The 18,340-nt window shown below is 41.4% G+C and overlaps 1 protein-coding gene across 2 annotated transcripts; it reads left to right on the forward strand.

Annotated features, from left to right (window-relative positions):
• Positions 1–854: 854 nt before the first annotated feature.
• On the forward strand, positions 855–18,201 carry LOC135524749 (thromboxane A2 receptor-like). 2 transcript variants are annotated; one of them, XM_064952545.1, is made up of 4 exons: positions 855–1,159; positions 1,255–1,299; positions 7,822–8,698; positions 13,809–18,201. In XM_064952545.1, exons 3-4 carry the CDS (start codon positions 7,913–7,915, stop codon positions 14,127–14,129), a joined length of 1,107 nt encoding a protein of 368 aa, XP_064808617.1. In that variant the 5' UTR covers positions 855–1,159; positions 1,255–1,299; positions 7,822–7,912; the 3' UTR covers positions 14,130–18,201. The 2 variants fall into 2 exon arrangements, with proteins under 2 accessions (XP_064808617.1, XP_064808616.1); XM_064952544.1 differs by lacking the exon at positions 1,255–1,299 and having other exon boundaries at positions 856–1,159.
• The last annotated feature ends 139 nt before the right edge of the window (positions 18,202–18,340 follow it).

Raw genomic sequence — 18,340 nt, forward strand, 5'->3', positions numbered from 1 at the left:
GGACTTGTGGGGCCTCTAATGGAGCTTGTCAATTAGGAAATTATTTAGAAAATATACATGTCAAAAATGCTAATACGTAAAGGGACAATCAGCAATTTAAACAATAAAAAAAAATCCCTGTCACTTTTACTGTAAAAAAAGCTGGAGAAATGCATCCTCTCAAATTCAAAGACAGAACTATGAATGCATTGACTGAGCATCATCCATATCAAAAATATAGTTTTACCCATGTTTTAAGGCTATACAGTGTTTGGTCAGACTTTGTTTACAAACATTGAAATTAACAAGTTCATATTTTTGGTTCAGATGAGGTACAACACTTAAAGCAGCAGTTGAAACAATAACAAAGTGTCCTTTCCACCCCTGTTTCAATAACTAGCTGAGGGATAGGTCTGGAGAAATGTAACCACTCTCAGATTCATAGGCAGAGCTTTGGATGCAAGGATTGGCCATCCACCATAACAACATCATAGTTTTAACTACGCTTTGAGGCATACAGTGTTTGTTTACATTTACTTTGTTTACAAACATTGGAGTAAAACAAGCTTATATATTGTGTTTTGATGGGGTACAACAGTTGAACGAAGCTCATGAAACATTTATAAGTAAAACATGTAAAGAATCAATGGGTACATATTATAAATGTATAAGTAAAAAATTCAATGTAGAAACTGCAGATTGCCCCTAATCACATTTTTTTCTGAAAGTCGCATTTCAAAGCTGTAAACATGTTATGATCATTATATTCACACTTTTTTCTATCTACAAGAAGTTTCAATGATTCAATCATCGATGTTGTATTATCTCGCTGCCTATTATTTTGCTGATTAGCGACATTTGCATTTGGATGCTCCCCACTGTCTTCCCGTTAACTTCCAGGGACGAAAACAAATAACGTTTTGACTGCGGCAGAGAGGGAGTTCAGACTATTTTTGCATTGGCTTATATCAATTGTGTATATTTTCATATACCGATGTCACTCGTGAGGCCCATTACCGTAAGCCTACAGCTGTTACAACGTCATTAAGATAGTCTCGTGTGGACACGGTGGACTAGAGTCTACTAAACGGACCACGACCGAGGCGCGCGCACAGTAGCCGGCTGAGACGCATTCTACTTCGCCCTGATGTTTGAGTGACTGAGTGACTGCTGTAAAAAGGTAGGCTACATGTTACTTATTATCTTTTCTAAAAATAGATAGGTCCTTCTATGCTTTTATATTTCTATAATGTCCAGATATTCACTCTTTACAAGGTTTCTATGCCTCTAACATATCCAAGGAGGATAGGGAAGAGTGGGGTAAGTTAAGCACTTGTTTCACATTCAGTATTACTCCCTCAAGGGAAAAATAGAATTCATTCAAACAAAGATATCTACATATATTTCATGATGTTGTGTATCCCTGGAAATAATCAGAATTCATGTAAACATTACAGTTCTGAAAACAGCTTGTTTTTGTATGGGGTAAATTAAGCCACCTACACATGTCTGTACTGAATTAAATATTACCTCTACCTTTTTAAAACCATGTCAATCTTTATTTCCCAAACACAATTAATCACAATCACTTTTTTTGTATTTTAATAATTTTAAGCATATTCATAACACTTATTTAAACACTTTTAACATACTCCAGGCCCTGTTGTTACCTCATATCCCACCAATAATCCCTTATCAATTTGCTCAACTTGCCATTGGCTCAATCATTGGCTCAACTTTCTCCAAAGCAAACATTTTGACTATATTATCCCACACAGCTACAGGAATGCACTTTCATGCTAGGTTTATGACCTCATATTGGAGCTGATAGAGATCCCAACTGATGTATAAAACAATATTTAAATGATCTACTTTGGTTTAAATACAAGCATCATGTAACCTGTAAAACAAACTAATTTGACTTAAATTATTATTATTATTATTATTAAATAATGTTTTATTATTTAAATTTTACTTACCAATTATTCCATGTGATTTCTTCCTACAGACTCCATGAAATGATGACCTCTTCCTAAATATTTGTCCAAAAATATATTTTGTGTATGGTTTCCTAGAAACAAGGAAGGCTCAACTTACCCCTTGACTCAACTTACCCCATGCTTCCCTACCAGGAGTTGCTCCCCAACAGCTTATTTGAGTGTAGAAAATAGTTAGTGTTTTGCATGCCTACATTACACTGTTTTCTAAGCAGTTTCTTAAACCATTTATCATGTCTTTTTTAGATTTGTTTTATTTGCTTATTGCTGTTTTTACGGCCTCATGGTGGAATTGTTTTTTAAATGAATTTCTCAGTGTTTGAAACTATCAAGCAATCCCAAGCTTAGCATAAAATAATAAGGGTAGAACAGGCTCTGTGCAAACGATACATTTAGGCCCTATAGGCTATTTAAAACTGGTTAGGTAAATTAGTAAATTCATTGACCACAGCCAGATTTCAAAAACTATACATCAGTCATCTGGTCTCACTGAAACATTTTGAAAGTTCTAAATCACCTAAAGTAAACAAAAGGATTCAGTTATCTGGCTGCCCATTCTGTAAAACTGTTGATTGTTTTTTGATAATATAGAGTTGTATGATGTTACAGTGTTTTGAGGTTGGACTTTTAGGATGTTTAGCTCGTTAGCACGTAGCGCACATCAATTGGTGTTGGTGAACGTAACAGTAATGTTGTAGCATTGTATGAAATTGTAGAGTTGTAAGATATTATATGCAGCGTTAGTTGGCACTGTACTGGCTATACCTGTGCAAAAACTCTGCTATTTTTCATAATTTTTTAAAATAGTGAGCCAACAGTTGCGAGGTCAAGCAATATGGAAATTAACTAGCCTTTATGCTCAGATGGGGATGGTTATATATAAAATGTTGTATTTACAAAGTACAAGCAGTTGAATATTGTTAAATCAAAATCAATAGCCCAGCTATTTCTAAGACTGTAAGCTCCAGTAATTTGTTAATTACTGTTAATTGACAGTGTTTTAATAATGAATGGGAACCCATTTCAACCCAAGACCTTGTTCTTTACAATAATTGTTGACAAAAGTCAAAAACAAAATGTGAAAAGTGACACACAACCCCGGTCTCCCCTAATCTAATGAGTTGTGCTGTTTCCCACGGTGTTTTCGGAGAAATCAAATGATACCGCCTGTCATTCGTCTAATTCAGCACTGCATGCGCTTTCTATCATGGGCAACAAAAATATGTGTTGGGAACGCCCTGCGTTCTGCGGTGATTTGCTAGCGTCAAAGGAGGTCGACTTGATGGGACAATCAGATTCTCTGGAAGAATTTCAACCAACAGTCTCCATCACACTCGGGACATGATCACGAAATGCTCCGAATGAATTCACATACAGTGGAGAGAACAAGTATTTGATACACTGCATATTTTGCAGGTTTTCCTACTTACAAAGCATGTAGAGAGAGGTCTGTAATGTTTATCATAGGTACACTTCAACTGTGAGAGACAGAATCTAAAACAAAAATCCAGAAAATCACATTGTATGATTTTTAAGTAATTAATTGGCATTTTATTGTATGACGGAAGTATTTGATCACCTACTAACCAGTAAGAATTCCGGCTCTCACAGACCTGTTAGTTTTTCTTTAAGAAGCCCTCCTGTTCTCCACTCATAAACCTGTATTAACTGCACCTGTTTGAACTCGTTACCTGTATAAAAACACCTGTCCACACACTCAATCAAACAGACTCCAACCTCTCCACAATGGCCAAGACTAGAGCGCTGTGTAAGGACATCAGGGATAAAATTGTAGAACTGCACAAGGCTGGGATGGGCTACAGTATAATAGGCAAGCAGCTTGGTGAGAAGGCAACAACTGTTGGCACAATTATTAGAAAATGGAAGAAGTTCAAGATGACGGTCAATCACCCTCGGTCTGGGGCACCATGCAAGATCTCACCTCGTGGGGCATCAATGATCATGAGGAAGGTGAGGGATCAGCCCAGAACTACACGGCAGGACCTGGTCAATAAGCTGGGACCACAGTCTCAAAGAAAACCATTAGTAACACACTACGCCGTCATGGATTAAAATCCTGCAGCGCATGCAAGGTCCCCCTGCTCAAGCCAGCGCATGTCCAGGCCCGTCTGAAGATTGCTAATGACCATCTGGATGATCCAGAGGAGGAATGGGAGAAGGTCATGTGTTCTGATGAGACAAAAATAGAGCTTTTTGGTCTAAACTCCACTCGCCGTGTTTGGAGGAAGAAGAAGGATGAGTATAACCCCAAGAACACCATCCCAACCGTGAAGCATGGAGGTGGAAACATCATTCTTTGGGGATGCTTTTCTGCAAAGGGGACAGGACGACTGCACCGTATTGAGGGAAGGATGGATGGGGCCATGTATCTCGAGATCTTGGCCAACAACCTCCTTCCCTCAGTACGAGCATTGAAGATGGGTCGTGGCTGGGTCTTCCAGCATGACAACGACCCGAAACACACAGCCAGGGCAACTAAGGAGTGGCTCCTGTAAGAAGCATCTCAAGGTCCTGGAGTGGCCTAGCCAGTCTCCAGACCTGAACCCAATAGAAAATCTTTGGAGGGAGCTGAAAGTCCGTATTGCCCAGCGACAGCCTCGAAACCTGAAGGATCTGGAGAAGGTCTGTATGGAGGAGTGGGCAAAATCCCTGCTGCAGTGTGTGCAAACCTGGTCAAGAACTACAGGAAACGTATGATCTCTGTAACTGCAAACAAAGGTTTCTGTACCAAATATAAAGTTCTGCTTTTCTGATGTATCAAATACTTATGTCATGCAATAAAATGCAAATTAATTACTTAAAAATCATACAATGTGATTTTCTAGATTTTTGTTTTAGATTCCGTCTCTCGCAGTTAAAGTGTACCTATGATAAAAATTACAGACCTCTACATGCTTTGTAAGTAGGAAAACCTGTAAAATCAGCAGTGTGTCAAATACTTGTTCTCCCCACTGTATAAGCTACGGTACTTCTGGCCTTTGCCTTCAGTTCCCAGCATTGGTCCCATGTTTAGGTATTGTGTTCAGCAACATAAAGATATTCATTTGATATCATGATAATATGTTATTTTCTTAGAAGCTTTGATCCAAAATTACTTATAGTACAGTAAATGCATTAAAAAATTGTAAATGTGATCCCTATTGCTACCACCATGGTCCTACCAAATGAACCACACTAGAGCACGTAGGCTATTTCAACTGTAATATGGATAGTTTGGGATTGCAGGTGTATTTAAGCAAAAAGGCTAAGGATCAACACCAGCTTGTTTGTTATTTGTAGAAGTTTAATTTCTCTTGTCCTCTCGGATTTCAGTGCATTTATCCAGTGGTAATCCACTCTCATTAGTTGGAAAACAAAATTGAATAAGTATAGAAATTAGGATATTGGCTGATTAATTCAATGTAATCACTCGTGATTCTGTAGTCAAAACATGCAGGGAGACGGAATACTGAAGCCTGATTGCAACAACATAATGTCATTCCTCCAAGGAACACAGGTTAAATTTGACCTGATAACTATTCCGAACCTGGTCCCAGAAAGACTGACTGTCTAGCTGGGGATGGAAGGGTCTCAAACAGTAAACACAAAATCAGTAACTAAAGTGCATTCGTATTCAGACCCCTAAACTTTTTCCGCATTTTGTTACGTTACAGCCTTATTCAAACATTGATTAAATATATTTTTTCCTCATCAATCTACGCACAATACCCCCAGAATTACAAAGCAAAAACATGTTTTTAGTATTCAGACCCTTTACTCAGTACTTTGTTGAAGCACCTTTGGCAGCGATTACACCCTCGAGTCTTCTTGGGTATGACGCTACGAACTTGGCATACCTGTATTTGGGGAGTTTCTCTCATTCTTCTCTGCAGATCCTCTCAAGCTCTGTCAGGTTGGATGGGGAGCGTTGCTGCACAGCTATTTTCAGATCTCTCCAGAGATGTTCAATCAGGTTCAAGTCCGGACTATGGCTGGGCCACTCAAAGATATTCAAAAACTTGTCCCGAAGCCACTCCTCCGTTGTCTTGGCTGTGTGCTTAGGTTTGTTGTCCTCTTGGAAGGTGAACCTTTGCCAAGTCTGTGGTCCTGAGCTCTCTGGAGCAGGTATTCATTAAGGATCTCTCTGTACCTAACCTCACTACTAATCCTGGCTAGTCTTTCAGTCCCTGCCACTGAAAAACATCCCCACAGCATGATGCTGCCACCACCATGTTTCACCGTAGGGATGGTGCCAAGCTTCCTCCAGACGTGACACTTGGCATTCAGGCCAAAGAGTTCAGTCTTGGTTTCATCAGACCAGAGAATCTTGTTTCTCATGGTCTGAGAGTCCTTTCGGTGCCCTTTGACAAACTCCAAGCGGGCTGTCATGTGCCTTTTACTGAGGAGTGGCTTCCATCTGGCCACTTTACAATAAAGGCCTGATTGGTGGAGTGCTGCAGAGATGGTTGTCCTCCTGGAAGGTTCTCCCATCTCCACAGAGGAACTCTTGAGCTCAATCAGAGTGACCATCGGGTTCTTGGTCACCTCCCTGACCAAGGCCCTTCTCCCCCGATTGCTCAGTTTGGCCGGGCAGTCAGCTATAAGAAGAGTATTGGTGGTTCCAAACTTCTTCCATTTAAGATTGAGGGAGGCCATTGTGTTATTGCGGACCTTCTATGCTGCAGAATTTTTTTGGTACCCTTGCCCAGATCTGTACCTCGACACAATCCTGTCTCAGTTCTCTCAGTTTTTCATTTTTATAAATTAGCAAACATATCTAAAAACCTGTTTTCGCTTTGTCATTATGGGTTTTGTGTGTAGATTGATGAGGAAAATGTTTTTTAATCAATTTTAGAACAAGGCTGTAACATAACAAAATGAGGAAAAAGTGAAGGGGTCTGAATAATTTCCAATCTTAGCAACTACATATTTAGCAACTACATCTTAGCAACTACATCTTAGCAACTACATCTTAGAAACTACATCTTAGCAACTACATCTTAGCAACTACATCTTAGCAACTATATCTAGCAAACCCAACTATCTACTAAGCTTGGTGAACTTCTTTGATGATTTTATTTTATTGAAATGAGAGCGTATGATTTTCTGGACTCAGTGATTTGGGTTCATACCTAGAATGCAGTTAGCACAAGTTCCTCGGTGATAACGTGGTAGGATGGCATTTGGAGAATCGGTTTCCTGTTAATGTCCCCATGATAGTCTTTCATTTTACCGGTAGGCTATGTGATCTCCATTTAGTTTGATGGCAGAAGTGAATGACTAGTAAGCTGACCTCTGACCTCTGTTAAGGACATCATTATATTAACGTTGACGTAATATTGATGTAACTGCATTTCCTGCCAAGAGATGGGCAACTATAGTTGTGTGTTTTTACTGTCTCCCACACTTTGGAATTCATGGGGTCAAAGTCTCTATCTACCATTGAGTTTAGTCCTCTAGAGAGGCTTGATTAAGTCTGTTTATTAAACATTGTCAACATGTTAAGATGAGTCTGGTGGAACCAGCCTTATCGCTGTGTTCAATAAAATGGTAAACGTAGCAATCAGACTGGTTCCAAGAGGCTATGTAGACAATGACACTATGGCAAACAAAAGTTTTCAGTCGGTTTCTGTGAACATTTTTGAAAGTTGTATGTAGTTTTCTAGGTCAGTCGAGTGTAAGCATTCCAGTTCTGTCAACTAATTAACATTCTTCCCGCAACATATCATATAATCTTTGCTGAATGGAAGTTTATTATTCTGTCCTGTGAGCTAAACCAAAAAGTTGTTAAAAGTCTTGTTGAAACGCTTCTGTTACTAATGCAGAGTTCTGTCCCATTTTTCAGGAGGAAGAATAAAGACAACGGAAATCTTAAATGAACTAGTTCCTCCTCTTCTGACGTGTTGGGAATAGCCAAACTTCCTGCAGCCGCCACCATGAACCTCTCCAACGAGACGACTCCACAGTGCTTCTCCATCAACAATCCCCCCTTCAACTTCCCCCACACCATTGCTTCTGTCTACTTCTCCACTGTGTTCAGCCCTCTGGGCCTCACCTTCAACCTCATCGCCTTTGTGGTCCTCCTCAAGTCCTTCCAGCGCACGCACAGCCGCTCGCGCTCCTCCTTTCTCGTCTTCCTCTGCGGCCTGGTGGTCACCGACTTCATGGGCCTCCTGGTCACCGGCATTATCGTGATCACCTTCCACTTCACCCAGTTCAACTGGCGCCGCCTGGACCCGCACTGCCACTTCTGCAACTACATGGGCATGTCCATGGTCTTCTACGGCCTGTGCCCGCTGCTGCTGGGCGCCACCATGGCTGTGGAGCGCTTCGTGGGCATCAACCGGCCGTTCTCCCGCTCGACCAGCATGACCAAGTCGCGGGCCGTGTGCATAGTGCTGATGGTGTGGGCGGTAGCGGGATGCATCTCACTACTGCCCCTGGTGGGTGTGGGGAGCTACCACATGCAGATACCAGGCTCCTGGTGCTTCTTCAACATTAGCTCTAAGGCTAGCGACATGGTCTTCTGTCTACTCTTCTCTCTGGTCGGGCTGCTGTCCATAGCCGTGTCCTTCCTGCTCAACACGGTGAGCGTGGTGACCCTGGTCAAGGTGTGCTGCGGCCAGGACAGCATGCAGCGTCGCCGCGACTACGAGGTGGAGATGATGGTGCAGCTCATCTGGATCATGATGATCGCTACCATCTGCTGGTGCCCTCTGCTGGTGAGTAGTGGCAGCCTATTAAAACGTGCACGCACACACGCACATACATACACACTATACCAAGCACGTACAGTACATGTCAGGAGGACACAATATCCACTGAAACACATCATTATAGTCATCACTCAGTATTGATATGTAAGAAATTCCAACATTTGTTCTTTGTAACATATTTAAGCAACAAGGCCCAAGGGGTTGTGGTCTATGGTCAATTTACCACGGCTAAGGGCTGTTCTTATGCACGATTCAATGTGGAGTACCTGGACACAGTCCTTAGCCGTGGTATATTGACCATATATCACCAACCCCGAGGCGCCTTATTGCTGTTATAAACTGGTTACCAAAGTAATTAGAGCAGTAAAATACATGTTTTTTTATACCCGTGGTACACGGTCTGATATACCACGGCTGTCAGCCAATCAGCATTCAGGGCTCGAATACCCAATCTCTTCATTCAAAGCTAACGACTGGAACGATCTGCAAAAAATACTCAAACTGTACATTTTTATCTCCATCTCTTCATTCAAAGACTCAATCATGGACACTCTTATTGACAGTTGTGGCTGCTTCGCGTGGTGTATTGTTGTCTCTACCTTTTGCCCTTTGTGTTGTTGTCTGTGCCCAATAATATGTGTACCCCGTTTTGTGCTGCTACCATGTTGTGCTGCCTCCATGTTGTGTTGCTACTATGTTGTGTTGCTACCATGCTGTGTTGGCATGTGTTGCTGCCATGCTATGTTGTTGTCTTAGTTCTCTCTTTATGTAGTGTTGTCTCTCTTTTCGTTATGTGTATTTATCCTATATTTTTATATAATTTATGTTTATTTTTAATTCCATCCTTTTGCATTTTGGTAGGCCGTCATTGTAAATAAGAATTTGTTCTTATCTGACTTAACTAACATATATAATGCAATAGACCATCACTGCTGCATACTGTATACGTACTGCATTTGTATGGCAAATTAAGTCAAGAGATAATGATCAACTCACACTTGATACAGGCCCCAATACATGTGTATCAATATGTGCACACAAAAATCTCTGATAATTGAGGTTACTCTCTCGATCCTCCGCTAACTGAACTGTCTTTGGCAAACTTTTCGGTACCACTGCTGACTTGCCTCTAAAGCTAAGCAAGGTTGGTCCCTGGATTGAAGAACAGCTGCTGCTGGAAGTGCTGTTGGAGGTCCAGAAGGGTTCTGGTCTATGGAGATTCCAATGCCCCAGGGCAGCGAAGGGGTCATTGTCCTGCGTAAGGTGCCGTCTTTCGGGATGGGATGTTAAACGGTTGTCCTGACTCTCTGTGGTCACTAAAGATCCCGTGGCACTTATCGTAAGAGTAGGGGTGTTAACCCCAGTGTCTTGGCTACATCACCAACCTGACCATCATAGCCACCTAATCATCCCCCAGCTTCCAATTGGTGGTTTTATCCCCTCTTCTCCCCCTGTAACTCTTACCTAGGTTGTTGCAATAATATGTTCTCAGTCAACTTACCTGGTAAAATAAGGCTGAATAACTGGCTGAACAGCATAAACTGTGGGGTGTCTTTGTAAGCAATGTGCATTGTTTACAGCTAATGTCAAGTTCAGGAAGTGGAACTGGCCCTGTATTAGGGAGTGGGGCTGTATGCTGGCTGGTGATAAAGCCTGTAAGAGAGGGCCATCTCCGGCTGCAGACAAAGGGGGATATCCGGGCCAGAGTCTTTTTCCTAGATCTGCCTCTGTCCTTCTGTGTCTTTGTGTTCAATCGATTCAATTCAAAACTGATACAAAGTTTTCAATCGCACAGTGAATGTTGATAAAAGTACTAACAAATACAGAACTGTTATAGTACATAAACATAAACTAACTCTGACATGTAATGTACAGGAAAGTATTCAGAGCCCTTCCTTTCTCCATGTTGTTACGTCTTTATTCTAAAATTGATTAAAAATCATTTTTTTCCCCTCATAAATCTACACACAATACCCGATAATGATGTAGTGAAAAAAGGTTTTAAGAAATGTTTGCAAATTTTATTTAAAAAAACAAAAAACAGAAATACCTTATTAGGCTACCTGGGACAGAAGGCCTAGTGGTTAGAGCTTTGGGACAGGTAGCCTAGTGGTTAGAGCGTTGGGCCAGGTAGCCTAGTGGTTAGAGCGTTGGGCTAGTAACCGAAAAGTTGCAAGATTGAATTTACCTGACAAGGTAAAAATATGTCGTTCTGCCCCTGAACAAGGCAGTTAACTCACTGTTCCTACACCGTTATTGAAAACAAGAATGTGTTCTTAAACTGACTTACCTAGTTAAATAAAGGTTAAAAAAATCAAATGGATAAAGTATACAGTTCTCTGCAGCATTCCACCAATCAGGTCTTTATGGTAGAGTGGCCAGATGGAATCCACTCCTCAGTAAAAGGCACATGACAGCCCACTTGGAGTTTGTCAAAGACACCAAAAGACTCTCAGACCATGAGAAACAAGATTTTCTGATCTGATGAAACTAAGTTTGAACTCTTTGCCCTGAATGCCAAGCTTCATGTCTGGAGGAAACCTGGCACCATCCCTATGGTTGTGGCTGTAGGAATGTTTTTCCACGTCTGGAACTGGGAGACTAGTCAGGATTGTTAATCTTTCCCTCGATCCTGACTAGTCTCCCAGTCCCAGCTACTGAAAAACAGCATGATGCTGATATTTGATGAAAACCTGCTTCAGAGCACTCAGGACCTCATACTGGGGTGAAAGTTCACCTTCCAACAGGACAACGACCCTAAGCACACCGCCAAGACAATGCAGGAGTGGCTTCGGGACAAGTCTCAATGTCCTTGAGTGGCCCAGCCAGAGCACTGACTTGAACCCGATTGAACATCTCTGGAGAGACCTGAAAATAGCTGTGCAGCCATGCTCCCCATCCAACCTGACAGAGCTGGAGGGGATCTGGAGAGAAGAAACTCCCCAAATACAGGTGTGCCAAGCTTGTAGCGTCATACCCAAGAAGATTCGAGGCGGCAATCGATGCCTAAGGTGCTTCAACAAAGTACTGCGTAAAGGGTCTGTTTACCTATGTTAATGTCATATTTTTCTTATACATTTGAAAAAAAATGTAAACCTGTTTTTGCTTTGTCATTATGGGGTATTGTGTGTAGTTTGATGGGGGGGTGAAGTAATACATTTTAGAACAAGGCTGTAACGTAACAAAATGTGGAAAAAGTCAAGGGGCCTGAATACTTTCTGAATGCACTATATACACATTTTGTTATTTCTCACTCTCAAAAAATGGGGCTTAGTCTGGTCTAAGCTACCAGTCTCTAAATGCCTCATTTCTCCTAAGCAATGCAGGCTAAATTAGCTGACCTCAAAGTGCTGTAATACTTCTGGACCATAGCCATTCAAGGCTCTTTGTAATCAACATTGTGGCTGAGGTAGTTGGGATGGCCAAAAACCACATCAACTCACATCACAGCCTCACAATGTGGGTGTATGATGTGCTACTATTCCACTGCTCTTTGTGTGTTCTGTAACACTTTATTTTGAATACGGTTGAGCGTCTATCTACACGGTACCTACCATCAAAATAAAGTGTTTACTGTCAGTGTTTGACAGTGTTTCCGTCAGTGTTTCCGCTAGATTATTTTCTAGGCGCCACCAAATCAATATCGAAGGCCTTTTTTAACAAACATTTTGATTTAAAACCTAAAAGGGGCACAAGTGAAGCCTAATTATTTTTGGAAGGAAGGGGGAAAGAGTTCGGTGGGGAGGTGGATATAATGGTAGGGTAACACTTTATTTCATACCAGTATTTAACCAGGCAAGTCAGCTAAGTACAAATTCTTATTTTCAATGATGGCCTGGGAACAGTGGGTTAACTGCCTGTTCAGGGGCAGATCAACAGATTTTTTTTTACCATGTCAGCTCGGGGATTTGATATTGCAACCTTTCGGTTACTAGTCCAACGCTCTAGGCTACCTGCCGCCCCACTATCATATGTTCTTCAGCACTTCTGGAGCCCTTTATCCAGTCTAACCTCCTGACTGTTCTGTACAGATATATAGTCTGAAATGTGCTGTGTACGCCAAACCCGTAGAGCCTGACTTCATGTTACTCAGCCTGCGGATGGCCACCTTCAATCAGCTATGTGACCCCTGGGTATACATCCTATGTCAGGAGTCCAGACTAAGGCGAGTAAAACCAGCTAATGTTTATACCGCCCCCTATCTTTACTCACCACACATTGCTTTGTGCTGTGGCTCCTCCGGACTGTCTGGACCCTCATCCATAGCCAGACCATCCAAATGAATGCATAATTCGTGCCACAACTATGGACTCATCTGCTTTGGACCACCAACTAAGCCGCTTCACTTCTCCTTAACAGCTTCTGAACTACATTATTCAGAACCCCCAACTGGATCATGCTCAGTCCAAAGAATATTTGAGGGATATTCATTTCTGTTCTACTCCAGATCAGGCAGGCAATAAGCCATTCACTTGCAATCTCAGCTTCTGCCAGTGGACCCCCCTCCATGGACCAACGATGGTGATATCTAAAAATGTTTTTCTTTAAAACAATCATTCCAAATCATAAGCAATGCTTTGGACCTGTGGTCGTTGTGTATCTGCGTACTCTATTCGTGTGTATTCCGTTGTTAATGATGCATGCGTGTGTATTCCGTTGTTAATGATGCATGCGTGTGTGTTCCGTTGTTAATGATGCATGCGTGTGTGTGTGTGTGTGTGTTTGAACACAGCAACTCACTGCCAGCTGCGATCCTGAGACACTAAAAGGGACTGTTAGCATTTTTTAGATGCATCTGGAAAATGCTAATAATTTGCTAAACACAAGCGCATATGTCATTTCTGAGGAGTAGAGCTTATTTGTGAGTGTGTGTGAGTGTGTGAGTGTGTGAATGTGTATGAATGTGTGTGTGCGAGTATGAATGTGTGTGTTTGTGCGTGTATGAATGTGTGTGAGAAGGCCCAAACTGCTGCCCTCGTGTTCAAACTACTGATGACAAATCATTCTCACTCTCACTTCCCCACTCTCTCTCTAACTGTTATTCCCTCCATCTCCCTCCCTATTCTTCTAATTGTCTTTGTCTCTCCATCTCCCTCCCTCCCCCTACATTCCACAGGTGTTTATTGCGCAGACTGTGTTGTCAGAGAGCCCACTTCAGGTCCGCAACCTGCTGCTCTTCATCCGTTTCGCCACCTGGAACCAGATCCTGGACCCCTGGGTGTACATCCTGTTTCGGCGTGCCGTCCTTAAGCGCCTCTACCCCAACTGGGACTGGTCCCGGGGCTCCATAAGGACCCTGTACCCGGCCTCCTTTGTCGGCACCATCCGCCGGTTCACCCGTTCTTCCCTGGGCGGTGATGTCCTGGGGGGTGGCGAAAGGCGCGTGTCAGTCGAAACCCAGTCATTTAACGTGAAGGCTCCACCTTCATCACCTTGACTGTTTCCTGTTGTTGTGCATTGGTACTCCTCCTCGTCAGTGACATTTTTATTTATATGTTTTTTAGGTGCTGTTTAAACAGTTCTAAAAAGAGACTGAACATGGATACTGCTGTGGCATTCCACTGGGCACAAACAGGTTGAATAAACGTATTATGACGTGGAATCTATACATTGGAATTGAAAAAATGTCAAATGTTTTTTTCAACCACAAGGTTATGTTGTCATTGAAACCAATTTTCAACATAGACAAACCTTGTATGAAATATGTTGCATTTGTATCTTTGAAACAATGGCAGAACTTCAACGTTATATCCACTATCAGAAAAAGAAAAAAAACAACAGGCAGAGCAGCACCTCCTACTGGAGAGATGATCTATCTACAACTATAAATTTAGTTTCCCATCCAGGGTTTCCACCAAGCTCAGCCCTACTTAGTTGTTATGTACTATGTCACTGACTACTACCAATGTGCTATTGTGAGAATGATTGTTGAGAGATCTCTTAATAACTAAATATATTCACTGTTGCTATCAAAGTATTTCCATAGAGTAGGTTCTAATGAAATGTAACCATACTTTATAAGTCATGTATCATCAATTATACTATTTAGGCCGATATAGTATTTGCAAAGTCATCAACATCTATTGTCTCAATTCAACCATGGTAAAAAAAATATATAGAAACTGGGTGGTTCGAGCCCTGAATGCTGATTGATTGACAGCCGTGAACTTATACCACGGGTATGACAAAATATTCATTTTAACTGCTTTAATTACGTTGGCAACCAGTTTATAACAGCAGTAAGGCACCTCAGGGGTTTGTGGTAAATGGCCAATATACCACTGCTAGGGGCTGTATCCGGGCACACGTTGCGTGGTGTGTAAGAATAGCCCTCGGGCTGTATTGCATAAATAGACAATACATATAGGCTTAGGGTTTCAAGCTTTGGTTCATTTCAAATTTACTCATCAAGGTCATTATTAATATGTTGTATTCATGTTTCCATCTCAACCAAAAATTTAAGTTAAAGAATATGGACTAAATTTAAATCAAAGTTTATTTCATGTGCATTTAAAGTTTGATTTGATTTAATTTAGTCCTATTCTTTAAATTAGATTTTTGTTTGAGATGGAGACGTGAATCCAACAATTAATTTGTAGACAAACTGAGTGTTGAATTGGGTTTGACTGTCTACGCAGTTTAATATCACCATTTGAAAGAGATATTCTGTTTGGAAGATATAGTGCTGAAACAAATCTTGGGTTGCTAGAGACGCGACCCAGTCGTTCAGTCTTTTTGTTCTGTATCTATGGACCCGTCCCAGTCATTCAGTCTTTTTGTTCTGTATCTATGGACCCGTCCCAGTCATTCAGTCTTTTTGTTCTGTATCTATGGACCCGTCCCAGTCATTCAGTCTTTTTGTTCTGTATCTATGGACCCGTCCCAGTCATTCAGTCTTTTTGTTCTGTATCTATGGACGCGTCCCAGTCATTCAGTCTTTTTGTTCTGTATCTATGGACCCGTCCCAGTCATTCAGTCTTTTTGTTCTGTATCTATGGACCCGTCCCAGTCATTCAGTCTTTTTGTTCTGTATCTATGGACCCGTCCCAGTCATTCAGTCTTTTTGTTCTGTATCTATGGACGCGTCCCAGTCATTCAGTCTTTTTGTTCTGTATCTATGGACGCGTCCCAGTCATTCAGTCTTTTTGTTCTGTATCTATGGACGCGACCCAGTCATTCGTTCTTTTTTTCCTGTATCTATGGACGCGACCCAGTCATTCAGTCTTTTTGTTCTGTATCTATGGACGCGACCCAGTCATTTGTTCTATAGCCATACTGGCTGACAACGTTCTTATCCCTTGCTCGCTAGCTAGCCAACTACGTCTAACTTACAGTTACGTCAAAAAGTGCAGCCAGAATAACAGCAAAGTAGCTGCATTTGTTTAAGCTGTTTTCTAGTGACATTTATTTGGATATAGTACATCCATTACAATAAGCTGGTGAAATCGAATTTGAATATTGAAACAATATTGCGAATGTCGGAGAGACTGACAGCAAGGTTTATACAAATCTCCGCTGTTGAAAACTACATTTTAGTCTAAAAGACATTAGATAATATCTAGATGTTTTTTATAGTGGAGATCAAGTGTATAAAGTGCCTGGCTGGGCTGATGAGACAGTGGAATGCACAGTCAGATGGAACAAAGTAAACAGGCATTTTAAAGTCATAGATTTAGCCGGTGAAAATTTGTGGAATAGACACCGGCTGGAATGCGATTTTAACCAATCAGCATTCAGGATTAGACCCACCCATCGTAAAATACTTTGTAGAAGCACCTTTGGCAGTGATTACAGCTGCACTTTAGTTTCTAGGCCCAACTGTTCGGACGCTACAGACATTTTCGTGAGAAGACCGATTTTCTGACAAACACAGCTGTAGCTCGGCCACTTTCCAACACAGATGAGGAAGTCCGACAGAGGTGGATGCGGTGAATTAAGACACATCCGTAATCATAGAAAGCGAGCATGTTCGACATAGCATTCAAAGGTCGCAGGTCTGTGGAAATCCTCCCAATTGCTATAATAATCTGCGCAGAATCTCAAACAGCATTGATCACTTGCACCATGCTCTTTTAATGTAATCTCAACTACAATCCAGGTAATTTGGTTGTGCTATTAGATAAAGCACATTGATAAAACATTTCAGTAGTCGTATAATTACAAAATGTCTGACATTGTATTCCCATTTGAACTTTGGTGTGCTTTTAAATGGTTCAAATTGCTGTGAAAACACATTTAGATGACAGCTAAACCAGAAATCAGACATTGTTTTTCCATTGGAATTTGGTTGCGCTTTTAGATGGTTAAACGCATAGTGAAAACACATTGGGAATTCAACAAACATCTGGCTGTCTTTTAGAGTGGGTCCGTAAAGGTTGAAATCTCATTGATCAACGTCTCAACCAAAAATGTCCAAGTTGAAATGGCACGGTGTGCCCAGTGGGATGGCATTGGAGCTGAGAGCTGGCTATTTCTGTGCCCTAAGCACATGATGTTGCCAGTGGGGTGATATTGTGTGGTGGTATTCAGCATTGTTTAGTAGAGACCAAGGAAATGTGATTAGAGCCTGACAGCAGCATCTGGTTTAGATTTAGACTGTGTGATGTATCGCTGTGCTCATCAGTCACACATAAAAATGGACAAATGAAGTCCCTTCCTACACCAGAGTTTGTATTGAGGATGCACTTCCTTATCAGATTCCATGCCAAAGACCACCACGTCATGCTGTGTACGTGACTATGTGAGTTTTTATGTGTTCATGTGAACGTGTGGGTGTATCACTGTGGTTAAGTGAATGCTTATGTGTGTGTGTACTAACTTTCTCCTGTTGCTATGCAGCGGCTTCACCTGACATTAATCAACCACAGTATTCATCACCAAAAGGACAACTGTCATCGGCTCTGTTGAGGTATCTGGCCTCCGCTGGCACAGTGCCCTTCGTTGGTTGGCTGACTGCCCTATCTCCCTGTCTGCTTCTTGAATCCTATGACCCTCTGTTCTGTCCTCATGTTCAACTATGGTTGACTTTTATACCAGTGACGCATGGATGGGCCGAAGAAGAGGTGTTACTATGTAGTTTTGCGTCTACACTTCCTATGAAAGATGAGGAGAGATGGTCCCTGATGATATGGACATGAATTCATCAATATGTTAATCATACGCATGTACATATACTCTTCCTTTTTAAACAGTGTTACAAATTCAAGTGATCAAGTTTCAAAGTCAACCCAAAGCTAGGAAAAGTGTTAAAGACTGTGAAATGATGGTGAGGAAGAATGCATGTCATGTTGCATGTTAGTTCACTATGTATGTGTATAATGTGTCTTCTATTTTTTGAAGGAAAACCGATGAAACGATGTAATGTCTGGCTGTGTGGGGTTTGATGTATGCTATGATGACACAGGTGTCTGAGCATGTGCAATGCAGATGTAACATGTATACAGTCGGTGGAAGTTGGTCTGTATTTTCTCCCAGGGGAAATAAAAGCTGAAAGGTTCAACTAAAAGTGAGCTTTGTTTATGGTTTGTTTGTATTGATTCAAACACCGCACTGATCTATTATTTTTTGACTTGGAAGTTTGACTAAATTTGACTTTTAAGTTGGTGTTTTTGGGGCAAAAGTACTTCCTAATAATAATTATCTATAAAA

The sequence above is a fragment of the Oncorhynchus masou genome, chromosome 31 (assembly GCF_036934945.1).
Source record: "Oncorhynchus masou masou isolate Uvic2021 chromosome 31, UVic_Omas_1.1, whole genome shotgun sequence".
Classification (NCBI taxonomy): domain Eukaryota; kingdom Metazoa; phylum Chordata; class Actinopteri; order Salmoniformes; family Salmonidae; genus Oncorhynchus; species Oncorhynchus masou.

What these genes read in the sequence shown, in the direction of transcription:
- LOC135524749 (XM_064952545.1), top strand. Translation starts at nt 7,913, where the DNA reads ATGAACCTCTCCAACGAGACGACTCCACAGTGCTTCTCCATCAACAAT. An exon ending in TCTGCTGGTGCCCTCTGCTG is followed by an intron (nt 8,699 to 13,808) that starts GTGAGTAGTGGC and finishes TACATTCCACAG; the next exon opens with GTGTTTATTGCGCAGACTGT.